At 45.5% G+C, this 15179-nt stretch overlaps 1 protein-coding gene across 11 annotated transcripts in view; it reads right to left on the bottom strand.

The window, feature by feature from the left end:
* The window catches only part of AKAP9 (A-kinase anchoring protein 9), a 411545-nt gene that overhangs the window by 225458 nt on the left and 170908 nt on the right, over nt 1-15179 (bottom strand). For all 11 annotated transcript variants that reach the window (XM_068235446.1, XM_068235447.1, XM_068235448.1 and 8 more), the window contains 2 exons: nt 12758-13102; nt 1763-1987 (listed from right to left, as the gene is read on the bottom strand). In XM_068235446.1, the coding sequence (XP_068091547.1) occupies nt 1763-1987; nt 12758-13102 (570 nt within the window). The remainder of the gene's footprint in view (nt 1-1762; nt 1988-12757; nt 13103-15179) is intronic.

Here is a 15179-nt window from a genome sequence, read left to right as displayed (position 1 = left end):
AAATGCATTATTGGACTATTAGATCCAATGCAACTCTATGGGCCATCGATCTGCTGCCAGCAGCAGATCAACCTAGACTTTCCACCCAGTCAGATCAAATCGATCGAAATCGGCCACAAATCGATCGATCAGCTGATTTGATAGAATCGATTTACGATCAATGGCTGAAATTGTATGGGCCCCTTCACTTTTTTTTTTTAGGTCAGTTCATGTTTGCTTTAACTACTTGCCGACTGCTCCACGCAATTGGCGTGAGCAGTGCGGCAGACCCAGGACCGCTCCACGCCGATTGGCGTGAACGGACGTTTATGGGGCTACCAGGAGATTCTCCTGCCTGGAAAGCGGAGCTCAGCTCCGCCTTCAGATTGCCGCTCGGGAGACTGTTAGACGACGAAAACGTTGTCTAATTACCTAATTACAGCAGCGCTGTACTGGGGACACAGGGAAGGGATCTGCTGGAACAGGCTGAAGCCTATCACAGCCGATTGCGCTGATAGGCTGGCCAGGGGAGGAAGGGAGAAAGGGAAGTAAAAAAAATAAAAAAAAATAAAAACGTAATTTTATTTAAAAAGAATACAAATAAATATTAATAAAAAACAAACAAGCAAACATTGGGGGAGCGATGAGACCCCACCAACAGAGATCTCTGTTGGTGGGGAGAAAAGTGAAGGGGGGGAAATCACCTGTGAGTTTTACGGCCCTGCAGCTTGGCCTTAAAGCTGCAGTGGCCTATTTAACTAAAAATGGCCTGGTCTTTAGGGGGTGTGAACACTGTGGTCCTCAAGTGGTTAAGCACACTTACCAAAAAGTGTGGGCCCTTCTGAGGGACAGTCAGTGACAAGACAATGGCCTTGATTCACAAAATAGTGCTAACTGTTAGCACGTCCGTTTTCACACGAATGTTGGCGTTTGCGCGCGATCGTGAATTTTCATGCGCAATTAAACATTTTCGTGTGCAAACACAAAATCGTTATTGTTTTCGCGCACAAACGCGAATTTTCGTGCGAAAACAATAACGATTCCGCGCGGAAATTCTCATTTGCGCGCAAAACCGTTTAATTGCGCGTGAAAATTCTGGAACGTGCGAAAACGTGAACATTCGCGCAAAAACAGCCGTGCTAACAGTTAGCACTCTTTTGTGAATCAAGCCCAATATATACTCTGTACAGCGCTGCATAATATGTCAGCGATATATAAATACTTATAATAAATACATAATAAATAAGTACACTGGTTCTTTAAATGACAGTCATGTTTTGTTTGTTTTTTTCTGTACAGAAAACACAAAAAAAGAAAACAAAAGGGGTGCACAGAAGAGTAGAAAGATAGCAAACCACAGAAAAGCCCTCCTACCACCATTAGCCCACTTGCAGGCTTCTGTGTATTTTTCAGCAACAAATAAAAGTTAATGACCGACTGATACACCAGGGCTGTGGAGTCGGAGTCGAGGAATCGGAGTCGGAGCAATTTTGGGTACAGGGAGTCGGTGGTTTCAAAAAACTGAGGAGTCGGAGTCAGATGACTTTGAAGCAAATCCATAGCCTTTGTAAAAATGAGACTACGGTAAGGAGTCGGAGTCGAGGAGTCGGAGCAATTTTGGGTTGGAGTCGGTGCTTTTATAAACTGAGGAGTCTGAGTCGGATGATTTTTGTACTGACTCCACAGCCCTGTAATACACATTGCTGAAAAATACACAAAAGTGTGCAAAGTGTGCTCCAGCCATTAGGTAATGCAGACCGCTATGCCAGTAACAGCAGCTTACCTGTGCCAGCTGTGCTCTGAGCTGGTGCACTTCAGAGAGGAGCTGCTCCTGGTCATACACCTGCCTCTCCAGCTGTGCTGCGTGTGCCAGTCTGAGAGCCTCGGCCGCCTGCTGGTACTCCTGCTCCTGCCGCACCAGCTCCTGCCTCATCTCCTCCACCCGCTCCTCATACATCTGCCGGAACTTCGCACTCTCAGCACCCATCGCTACCATCTGGTTATAGGCCTGAAACAGAGGATTTGGTTGACTTTCCGTGACATTTCCCACAATTTTAACAGTGCTTCACGGCTTACTACAGTAACAAGCTTATCTCAGCATGCAAATAACAGAGCGCTTCTATTTTGGATAAGATATGGATACTATGGCTAGAAGCAGCAAATTGAATCTCTTGCTCCCTTTGAAGGGTTTACAAAGTGCTGAAGTCCTGTTTAGTGATGCTTGTTCTAGAAGGGATGGTAAGCTGTGGCAATAGGGAGGAAAAACTAACGAGTGGAGTTGGAAAATCTAAAAAAAAAAAAGAAAAAAAGAGCAGAAGTGCTGTCACTTTTGGGAAACCGTACAGATGGAAAACAGCAGAAATAGTCTATTCGTTTTTTCACATAACATTTCCCCTAAATCCCAGGAAGTGATTGTGAAGGGGTGGCATGCATTGCACTTAGGCACCAGATTGTAGCTGATAACAGAACAGATAACATAAGTGTGTGCAGCTGAGTGGCAGACTTAAAGAGTAACTGTCGGGCATGTAATAAAAAATCAATTCTTTATTTTTATCTGGTACACAAGTAATAAGGATGCTAATCAGGCAATCTAAAAGTTAAAATTACTATTACTTTTCTTGTTGATAAATTATCATTCCCCAGTTTACATGACTTATTTGGTACACAGAAAATTTGGTACACAAAAGAGAAGTTGCAGGGCATGCTGGGTTGTCCTTTTTTGGCTTCTGTACTTCCCCTCAGACTTAACTAATGCAGCCTGATTGGCTGAAGCCTCTTTCCCTCCTGTTTTCCCTCCCACACCTCTGTTCCTCTCTGATTGGCCAAAATTTCTCATGCTGAAACAATGCACTTTCTATAGTGAAGGGCGTGCAAATCAGGCAGAGGAGACTAAGGGCGGATATTACATCACGACCAGCTTCAAAATAGCCACAGTAAATATGGAAACTGTCTAGAATAGGATTCTCTACTTTTCCTTTATAAAATTCACAGGAATCATAACGTGGACAGTGCAATACAGATGTTATGTAAGTAGAGCAAGTATTTATCTACTTATATATGTGGTTTTTTTTTTCCTGAGATAGTATAGCTGACAGATCCTCTTTAAAATAGGTAGTGAATGATGTACAGTAATGTATAAACACTGGTAACAACTCTATGAAGGAACTTTAGCAAAAAGGGGAAAATAATAAATCAAAACACTGCAAAGTGAGAAGTTAAAATATAAAACAGAGATCACAAAATTATTGATATTCACCATGTAATTATTTCATATGCTTGGCAGTTGGAAACAGCTGCTATTTCCCACAATGCAACGAGGTTCACAGACAGCAAACTGTCAGGACCATGGTCATGACATCACACTGGGGGAGGGGTTTCACCACAACATCAGCCATACAGCCCCCTTTCCCCCACCCCCCTTGAGGATCTATTCAAGAAAAGGTTTCTCATGGGAAAGGGGGTATCAGCTACTGATTGGGATGAAGTTCAATTCTTGGTTACAGTTCCTCTTACAGAGGAACTCCAGTGAAAATAATGTAATAAAGTGCTTCATTTTTACAATAATTATGTATAAATGAGTTAGCCAGTGTTTGCGCATTGTAAAATCTTTCCTCTCCCTGATTTACATTCTGACATTTATCACATGGTGACATTTTTACTGCTGGCAGGTGATGTCAGCAGAAGGAGCCGTTGCTTGCTTTTTTGGCAGTTGGAAACAGCTGTAAACAGCTGTTATTTCCCACAATGCAACAAGGCTCCCCGTGGGAGGGGTTTCAACACAAAATCTACCATACAGACCCCCCCTGGTGATCCGTTTGAGAAAAGGAATAGATTTCTCATGGGAAAGGGGGTATCACCTACTGATGAAGTTCAGTTCTTGGTTACGGTTTCTCTTTAAGCCACGCTGCATGAACATTAAAGCGACAGGGGGATGAGGACTGATTTAATTTGTTGGGAAACTTATACATAAAGGCAGGCCAGGGGCATACATTTACCCAGTTGATTTGTGCCAACTCTCTTCCCACACCCCCTTTCCTTATACAGCAGCTTCCCTAAATTACATGTATGCCCCTCCCCCCCCCCATCCATGTCCAACTCTCCAGTGCATATTCTGGTCCCTCCTCCGTATGCAGCAGCCCACTACTACATGGCCAGGGCCCCCCTTGCTTCCTTCCATAGGGAGCCCTCATTCCCAATGAGGTATGATTTTGTCTTTTATATATGTTACGGCCAGAACCCGAAGTCTGGCCACTTCGGGTTCTGGCCGGTCAAAGCTAGAAATGGCCGGCTGAAGTGGCCAGTGTGCGAAACGGGGACTTTTTGTGGACTTTGGCCGGCCAGAACGCATTCTATCTAGATGTTGGTGGCCAATTCCCGATATCCCTGTTGCCTTCTGTCTTACTGCTCCTTGCCTTTTCTCCCCGGCTGTTCCCCGCCACTGGATCATACTGGGTCGCATCCTCTGCCGCCGGGGACCGGGCACACCACCAACCGCTGAGCTCTGCATCGATGCGGTCGAACCACGTGGCTGAGACCACCGCCGCTGATGATGCGAGACTTGGCCGCCCGCATGCTGCACCAACATTTCAGCCATGGAAGAACATGCCCCCGGACCCATTCATCGCCGCCGCTGCTGCCAGACTGCCGCTGTGCTGAGACCTTCTCCAACAAAGGTTAGCCACCCACATGCAGCAGGCTTCCATTGCTACATGCCTGCTGCCTCCCGGTCTGCTCCCTTCTCGCTGCTGAGCTCACCAGCTGGACCTCCACGCACCAGACATAGCCCTGCATGCATTATACTAGGCCAATACAGAGAATGCACCCAGTATGTATTTAGAGAGTGTAGCCCGTCTATTTCCCACTAATCTGTGACTAAATACCAATGTAATTTGATTTCTAAGCTGAATCAGCTCTGGAATCTCCTCTGCCACGGCAGAGCAGCTAAATGGTAAACAAGGAATGTTAACATGTCTGCTTCCATGAAAGCAGAAGGTATACAAACTGCAGATTTAATGCAGGATTTGTATCAGCTGTAAAGAAGTATTTTTCTTTATAGGTTATTATGCTATCTATTATCCTATCTTTCAGAGGAGAGAGGTAGTTCTGAGTGCCTTTCATGCTGATGGACAGGACTTGGAATGTTCTGGAAATTGCATATTTTGGACTTTGGCCATTTTGCAAACTGGCCGGCCAATGTCAGAAATTCCCAGCATTTTGGACTTTGGCCGACTTCAAATCGGCCAGTTCTAGAAATGGCCGGCCACTTCCCACTTTGGCCGATTTCTGGTTTTGGCCATAACATATACATAAATGGCACAATAAATAATGCAGGTGCACTATATTAGAAGTCCACTATTTTAAGAAATTTTATGAAGTGCACTTACCCTTTAAATGGTAAAAAATGTCTAAAATAAATTGCAGGAAGAGAATGCAGCAGAGGATAAGGTAGCGTGGCCTCTTCTTGGTGCCCCCTATGGGCTGGAGGGTGAACAGGACTCACAACAGCCATATAAGTCCAGAACCCAGAATTCTGCAGCCAGATCTTATGACATCCAGCAGTATAATGAGCAGACAGACCCGAGTCTGGGCAGATAGCAGCGCTGCACTCACAGGAGGCCAGCGTGTTCACAGCACCCCGCCTGACACATCCATACTAATGATAACTCACTGCCTGAACAAACATTTACCTTTCTAAAACCAACAACATTATTTCCTACATAAATCATGCTTTCTCTCCCAGAAACAGGTGGAGAACTAATAATAGCAAGTGTCGTCACCAAACATCACATGACTGCGTGGCCACCTAACCTCATATGACTGTATAACCACCAAACTCAACATGACCAACATCACATGACTGCATGGCCACCAATCGTCACATGACTGCAAGGCTACCACATGTCATATAACTACATGTCCACCAAACATCACATGACTGCGTGGCCACCAAACGTCACATGACTGCATTGCCACCACACATCACTGCATGGCCACCTAACCTCACATGACTGTATGACCATCAAACATCATGACTGCGTGGTCACCAAACATCACATGACTGCAAGGCCACCAATCGTCACATGACTGCATGGCCACCAAACGTCACTGCATGGCCACCTAACCTCACATGACTGTATGACCATCAAACATCATGACTGCGTGGTCACCAAACATCACATGACTGCAAGGCCACCAATCGTCACATGACTGCATGGCCACCAAACGTCACATGACTGCATGGCCACCAATCGTCACATGACTGCAAGGCTACCACATGTCATATAACTACATGTCCACCAAACGTCACATGACTGCGTGGCCACCAAACGTCACATGACTGCATTGCCACCACACATCACTGCATGGCCACCTAACCTCACATGACTGTATGACCATCAAACATCATGACTGCGTGGTCACCAAACGTCACATGACTGCACGGCCACCAATCGTCACATGACTGCATGGCCACCAATCGTCACATGACTGCAAGGCCACCAATCGTCACATGACTGCACGGCCACCAATCGTCACATGACTGCATGGCCACCAATCGTCACATGACTGCATGGCCACCAAACATCACATGACTGCAAGGCCACCAATCGTCACATGACTGCATGGCCACCAATCGTCACATGACTGCATGGCCACCTAACCTCACATGACTGCACGGCCACCAATCGTCACATGACTGCATGGCCACCTAACCTCACATGACTGTATGACCATCAAACATCATGACTGCGTGGTCACCAAACGTCACATGACTGCATGGCCACCAATCGTCACATGACTGCAAGGCCACCAATCGTCACATGACTGCATGGCCACCAATCGTCACATGACTGCATGGCCACCACACATCCCATGACTGCAAGGCCACCAATCATCACATGACTGCATGGCCACCAATCGTCACATGACTGCAAGGCCACCAATCGTCACATGACTGCAAGGCCACCACACATCACTGCATGGCCACCTAACCTCACATGACTGTATGACCATCAAACATCATGACTGCGTGGTCACCAAACGTCACATGACTGCATGGCCACCAATCGTCACATGACTGCAAGGCCACCAATCGTCACATGACTGCATGGCCACCAATCGTCACATGACTGCATGGCCACCACACATCCCATGACTGCAAGGCCACCAATCATCACATGACTGCATGGCCACCAATCGTCACATGACTGCATGGCCACCAATCGTCACATGACTGCATGGCCACCAATCGTCACATGACTGCATTGCCACCACACATCACTGCATGGCCACCTAACCTCACATGACTGTATGACCATCAAACATCATGACTGCGTGGTCACCAAACGTCACATGACTGCATGGCCACCAATCGTCACATGACTGCATGGCCACCAATCGTCACATGACTGCAAGGCCACCAATCGTCACATGACTGCATGGCCACCAATCGTCACATGACTGCAAGGCCACCAATCGTCACATGACTGCATGGCCACCAATCGTCACATGATTGCATGGCCACCACACATCCCATGACTGCAAGGCCACCAATCGTCACATGACTGCATGGCCACCAATCGTCACATGACTGCATGGCCACCAATCGTCACATGACTGCATTGCCACCACACATCACTGCATGGCCACCACACATCACATGACTGTATGACCATCAAACATCATGACTGCGTGGTCACCAAACGTCACATGACTGCATGGCCACCAATTGTCACATGACTGCAAGGCCACCAATCGTCACATGACTGCATGGCCACCAATCGTCACATGACTGCATGGCCACCAATCGTCACATGACTGCATGGCCACCAATCGTCACATGACTGCATGGCCACCAATCGTCACATGACTGCATGGCCACCAATCGTCACATGACTGCATGGCCACCAATCGTCACATGACTGCATGGCTGACTGCACGGCCACCACACATCACATGTCTGCATGTCCACCACACATCACATCACTACATGGCCACCACACATCACATGACTGCACGGCCACCACACATCACATGACTGCACGGCCACCACACATCACATGACTGCCTGGCCTCCCGAATGCTCTGGGAGGAGAATTCCGCATAGCAAAACAGCCTAAACTAGGACTCACTGGGAAGGCTGGGCTACATACCAGGAAATGTTTCTGATGCTGAATACAAGCAATACAGTCCCGTCACCGGGAGCGTCCTGCGCAGGCGCAGTAGATATTTTCCCATACCGTGTCTGTGTGTCCTGCTCACAGCAACAGGAGCATGAACGAGGATGCACGCACAGTGGTCGGCAACAGGTACAGTCGTCGAAATCTAAACTAAGCCACTGCGGGCAACCATAGGATCGTTCCAGGACGTCGCGGGCACAGGGCAGCTGCAGGGGGCTGGTAGAAGCCCCAGGTAAGTGAAACTCTTTTTTTTTCCACCCCACTTTAGGTTCCTGCTCAGTAGTGATGGGGAGGAGTGGAGAGCGGCCAGGCACATGGCTAATTAATATTCACTGCATGGTGTGACGTACAGTGTTTACTTCCTGGAGCAGCCGCTCTGTGCGGCGATTGGCCGGGCGGGACCACGTGATGCCACATGCGTCCAAGAGTACGCATCACGGACGCCAGAGTGAGCTGCACAACTCGGCTCACTCTGACGTCCACATCAGAGAGCACCAGGGGTTGCGTTAGGGGCACGTTATGTCGTCCCCTAAACGCAACGCCCTGGTGTGTAAGTAGCCTCAAACTATCCAGCCACTGGACTGTTGAATACTAGAACTGTGGGTAAATAATATGCTGCCGGGGGTTCTCAGATCTCTTCAGTAATGCATGACAACTGCATTATTAATGTAGTGCAATTCAGGAATGAGCCATGTACTTTATGGAGAGGGGAGGTCGAGTCAGCAGCACACTACTGTGAGATATCTTCACAGGCCGTTCCTGCAGCAGTAATACATGTCAAGACCAATTCCCCCACTTAATTAGTCATTTTGAGAAGTCACAGAGAAGCATGTGATCAGTTTGGTCAGGTGATAGATCCGCAAGTCTCTGATTTGCAAGTCATGGTCAAAGCAGGAAGTGATCTCAGCAAATGAGAGCTTTGCAAATCTATCAGCTGATCAAACAAATCACATGCTTCTCCATGAGTTCACTGGTGATGACCACCACTACTCCCTGCACATCTGAACCTTCAAGTACCCAGGAGTTTGGTAGGGGTATCAAAACAAATCATAAAGCCCCCCAGGGAAACCTAGATGGGGCTTCCTATGCCGCTTAAACCCCCTTCCCTCAGTGAACCTCGCAGCAAAGGGGCTCAACTTTCAGAGGTTACATAACCAGTCCAACCACCATAACAAGTGTGACCACAGCGGTACCTTCTCTGAAGGAGGCCCCTGTATTCTGAGCGGGTGGCTGCAGGAGTCATGCCTCCGGTGTACTGAGCATATGGATGAGCCCGACACTGTGCCATGTCATGGCTGTGCTCATCAGCGCTAGTACAGCGTACATGGAAAAAGGGCGCTCGGAACTTTGGGTGCCCAGAAAAGCCGATAATAGAATTAGTATATAAGTCAATTTACAAACATTTTACTGTTACAATGCAAATGCCGATACTAGAATATTGGTAATAAATACTGATATTTTACTACAAATAAACCTAACCCTATTTTCACACTGAACCCTCCCATTACTGATGCCTAACCTTGACCCCCCCCGCCATGGTTAACCTCAACACCCCCCACCCCTTCCTGCATTAATGGGAAATCTGGGCGTCTGATAAATATCGCCTGGGCCACTCACTATTTGTAGCCGGATCCTGCATTGTGGTTGGCTCCCGCACCCAAATTTCCCCCCACCGCCGATATTTGCTTGTGCACCTATGGGGGCGCCCAGTGTTCCACCACTAGCAGGCGCCCTCATTTCCTGCTTCCCTAGTTCATGCATTGGGTGGAAGTAAACAGCCGCATGTAACGCTGTGGTCCTAAGGGAAAATATTCAGGACCACTTCTCCTCAACAGGAGCTAACATGGGTAGCTGAGGACTGAATAACTAGAAGCCAAGGATTGCTTGACATGTAAAGTGTGTATTAAAATATCAGGTAACTGAAAGGCCTAACAGTGTATCCAAAGCACGGTAATATTCATCCACTGCTTTTTCATATTGGACTTAAAGAGAAACCGTAACCACGAATTGAACTTCATCCCAATCAGTAGCTGATACCCCCTTTCCCATGAGAAATCTATTCCTTTACACAAACTGATCATCAGGGGGCGCTGTATGGCTGATATTGTGTTGAAACCCCTCCCAGTGTGATGTCATGACCATGGTTATCTACAAAAACCTCCAGACACAAGAACAGCTTTTTTCCTCAAGCGGTAGCCATGCTTAATGCAGAACCACACTAGAGCTGCTAGGACTGGAAAGTAATCAGCACAGAACTGTAAATGAACAATTCTCACCTTGCTTACTGCCACTATACTCACATACTGTCCTTGACTTGTAATATACACACGGTCTGTTCTTGCATTGTTTTTGTTTGTGTTTGTTAAGCAACTGCCAAGACAAATTCCTTGTAGGTGCAAACTTACTTGGCGAAAATAAATTGATTCTGATTCTAACACTGTGAGAACCCTGTTGCATTGTGGGAAATAACAGCTGTTTCCAACTACCAAAAAAGCAAGCAGCATCTCCTGCCACTGACATCACCTGCCAGCAGTAAAAACGTCCCCATGTGATAAATGTCAGAATGTAAATCAGGGAGAGGAAATCTTTTACAATGGGCAAACACTGACTAAATCATTTATACATAATTATTGTAAAAATGAAGCACTTTTTTTATTACATAATTTTCAGTGGAAATCCTCTTGAAAAACGCAGACATTAACCATTAAATGGTTACACGGGATTTGTTTCAGCTTTCATCTATTTAATTGTTTAGACAATGTAACCTTTGAAAGCAAACCTGAAGCAAAAGCAAAAAAAAAAACCTTATGATATAATGAATTGTCTGTGTAGTATGGATAATGAATAGATCAGTAGTAGCAAAGAAAAGAGTCTCATATTTATTTTCAGTTATATTGCTTTTTTATAAAGTATCATTCTGCCATATTTGCAGCTTACAAACCACACTCTGTATTTTAACGGACAACTATAGCGGGAGGGATATGGAAGCTGCCATATTTATTTCCTTTTAAGCAATACCAGTTTCCTGGCTGTCATGCTGATCCTCTGCTTCTAATACTTTTTAGCCATAGCCCCTGAACAAGCATGCAGGAGATCAGACACATTATTGTCAGATTTGACATGATTAGCTGCATGCTTGTTTCTGGTGAGATTGAAACACGGCTACAGCCAACTAGACCAGCAGGGTTGCCAAGTAACGGTTATTGTTTAAAAGGAAAATAAATATGGCAGCCTCCATATCCCTCTCATTCCAGTTGTCCTTTAAGCTATAAAACAAAGCAGAAATAATGACCCTTTGAACTTTCCTGCAGTAAAACCTTATCTCAAGCTTTCTGTCACTGTTTCTTGGCTGTTTAAAGGGGAACTGAAGAGAGAGGTATATGGAGGCTGCCATGTTTATTTCCTTTTAAGCAATACCAGTTGCCTGGCAGCCCTGCTGATCCTCTGCCTCTAATACTATCAGGCCATAGCCCCTGAACAAGCATGCAGCAGATTAGGTGTTTTAGACTTTAAAGGGAACCTGAACTGAGTAAAATGATTTAAAATAAACACATGAGGTAACTTCAAATGAACATTACATAGTTACCTTGCCATCAGTTCCTCTCAGAAGCTCACCATTTTCTTCTGACAATGATCCCTTCCAGTTCTGACAATATTTTGTCAGAACTGAAATATATCCGTTGCTGTCAGTTATATCTGAGTGGACAACTGATGTGCCCGGTAATGTCCATGTTTCCCTATGGCTCAAGTGGGCGATGTTACAGTTTAACAAAGTGCTAACCAGAAAGTTGTTATGGGGTAAAGGCCATTTTCAAAATGGAGGACGGAAAATTCCCTTGATCACAGTGGACAAACGGGATGCAGGAGAGGAAAAAGAGATTGAGGAGTAGACTACACAGGAGGTAAGTATGACTTGTGTATGGTTATTTTGACTTTCAATTTTCAGTTCAGGTTTTCTTTAAAGTCAGATCTGACAAGACTAGCTGCATGCTTGTTTCTGGTGTTATTCAGATACTACTGCAGAGAAATAGACCAACAGGGCTGCCAGGCAACTGGTATTGATTAAAAAGAAATAAATGTGGCAGCCTCCGTATACCTCTTACTTCAGTTCCCCTTTAAAGGGAACCTTAACTGAGAGGGATATGGATGTTTCCTTTTAAACACAATACCAGTTGCCTGGCAGTTCTGCGGATCTCATTGACCAAAGTAGTGATTGAATCACACACCTGTAACAAGCATGCAGCTAATTCAGTCTGACTTCAGTCAGAGCATCTGATCTGCATGCTGGTTCAGGGGCTGTGGCTGAAAGTATTAGAGACACAGGATCAGCAGGAGAGTCAGGTAACTGGTATTATTTTAAGAGGAAAATTCCATATCCTTCTCAGTTTAGGTTCCCTTTAAATGCTTCAGAAAAAAAGAACTGTACTGAACCAAGCTGGGTCTCAGAGAAGCTCTTTTGCATAGATAACAACTTGAACTCATCCTTTACTGGAAAACAATAGGAGACTCTTTCCTTTGCTACTAATGTTCTATTTATTAGCTGTACTATACGGTTCATTTTCGCTTGAGGTTTGCTGTAATACTGCAGATTCTGCTCTTACCTCCTCTTTGAGGATCACGGTTCTCTCTTTCGGTTGAGGCTCTGTTAGAGTTGAGCCATCTTCTTGCCTCAGAGTCAGATCTTCATGTTGGTCAACAACTAAATCCACCTCATTGATGTCCCTCACTGGAGCTTCCTGTAACCCGGAGTCCTCTTGTTCCAGCTCTTCTGTCTGTAATTCCTCTGTCTGCCCATCAGTCAGGCCACCTTCGCCTTGTTCAGGGGTCTGTGAATCAGGGACCTCTGTCAGGTCAGGAGGACATTCCTTCTGCTCCTCTATCTCCTGAGCGGACAGCCGCGCAAGCTCAGTCTGCTGGGCAAATGCAATTGACATCTCCACAATAACCTAAATGGAGAAGAAATACACAAGTAAGCATGGACAGGAGCTTGGCTGACAAGTAGAACAATGTGACTAGCTGACAGCTAGGAACACAAAGCTGGATTTCAGGTCAAGCAAGGCAGAAGAACTGATAATATTACACTGGTAGCCAAGGAGAATTTCTGTAAACTTAAAGTAGACTTGTATCCATGTATTCATTTTTCCTGTAGCAAGAATCAGGAATAGCTCTTTTCTACAGTAGATATTGGCCTCAATTCACTAAGATCATGCTGGAGATAATAAGGCAAGAGAAAACTTACCTCCACATAAGAGAGAGTTATCTTATCTCTTCATTCCTTAAGTTACCTCCTCTGTAGTTAAGTTACCTACTCTGTAGTTAAGTTACCTCCTCTGTAGTTAAGTTACCTCCTCTGTAGTTAAGTTACCTCCTCTGTAGTTAAGTTACCTCCTCTGTAGTTAAGTTACCTCCTCTGTAGTTAAGTTACCTCCTCTGTAGTTATTTTCACATGCAGTTAATAAACAGCCTGTCTTTAACTCTGGAGTTATTTTAAGGATTGAAGAGTTAACTTAAAGACAGAAGAGTTAACTTTAGGTTTGCCTGAGGTAAAATGTTTCCTGAATACTACATGCCTTATCACCATGGTAACAACTCTAGAAGAGTTATTAAAGACAGGAGATAAGCTTAGTGAATTGAGGCCATTGTCTAAATAATGCTTCTTCCTCTGGCTGGGCTCCACTTCAATTCACACAAAGAGTTAAAGAGGAACTCAGTGAAAACAATGTAATAAAAAATGCTACATTTTACAATAATTATAAATGATTTAGTCAGTGTTTCCCCATTGTAAAATCTTTCCTCTCCCCGATTTACATTCTGACTTTTACCACATGGTGACATTTGTACTGCTGGCAGGTGATGTCAGTGGAAGGAGAAGCTGCTAGCTTTTTTTTGGCAGTTGGACCCACCTGTAAACAGCTGTTTTTCCCACAATGCAATGAGGTTCACAGACAGGAAATTGTCAGAACCATGGTCCTGACATCACACTCTGGGAGGGTTTCCCCACAATATCAGCCATACAGCGCCCCCTGATAATCCGTTTGTGAAAAGGAATAGATCTCTCACGGGAAAGGGGGTATCAGCTACTGATTGGGATGAAGTTCAATTCTTGGACACAGTTTCTCTTTAAGGTACCCATACATCTATCGACTTATCGGGTGATCAATTCAATAATTATCATCAAATCAGATGCAAATCTGTGCTGCCAAGTGCATGTTAGATCGACGATGCAACCAATTTTTGGCCGAGAACGTCGACTGGACATGCTGCAAGATGTTGGGGCGTTGTGGTTGATTGGGTGCATGGCATTAACAGAGATATCGGGTCGAGCTACAAACAAGACGAAATCCCTGGCACTGTCCCCCCTAATGTCCAATGTGCCCCCCCTTTCCAGGTGCCCAACGCAGTATACATTACCTGCCCGTGTTCGCCACTGGCTCCGTCCGTGCATGCACCCCACGTGGTTGCCGGGGTACATGTGGGCGGCAGATGTGGCGTCACAAGGCTAATTTCAGACCGATTTCAGCATGAAATGGCCCAGCTGGGCCTAAGAAAGACGCAAGGACCAGGGAGCTGGAGAGGATTAGTAAGCTGGTGAAGAAGCAGCAGTGGCAGTGCGGTGAGAAAGACCGATTCAGTGCCCAGTGGGGGTGACCCATGAAATACCTTTTTAGTCCTCAACAAGACTTACAAGATATATTTACGTAAGATTCCTTTAACCACTTCAGGACCACAGGCTTACACCCCCCAGTGACCAGGCAATTTTTTACAATTCAGTGCTCTGCAGCTTTATAAGCTTGCTGCAGAGCCATGCCACGCAGCACACAAATGAATGCCAACCCCTTTTCTGCCCACCAACAGAGCTTTCTGTTGGTGGGTTTCTGATTGCTCATGCAGTGTTTGTTTGTTTTTTTTTCTGTTTTTTTTTTTTTTTTATTTATATATCATTTTAAAATAAATTTCCCTATTTTTTATTTATTTTCCTCCCCTCCCTGCCTGCACTCGCCAGCCAATAACAGCGATCGGCTA

Source organism: Hyperolius riggenbachi, chromosome 5 (assembly GCF_040937935.1).
Source record: "Hyperolius riggenbachi isolate aHypRig1 chromosome 5, aHypRig1.pri, whole genome shotgun sequence".
Taxonomy (NCBI): Eukaryota; Metazoa; Chordata; class Amphibia; order Anura; family Hyperoliidae; genus Hyperolius; species Hyperolius riggenbachi.
The sequence above is the reverse complement of the archived record's forward strand: the minus strand, read 5'-3'. Positions and strand labels throughout refer to the sequence as shown.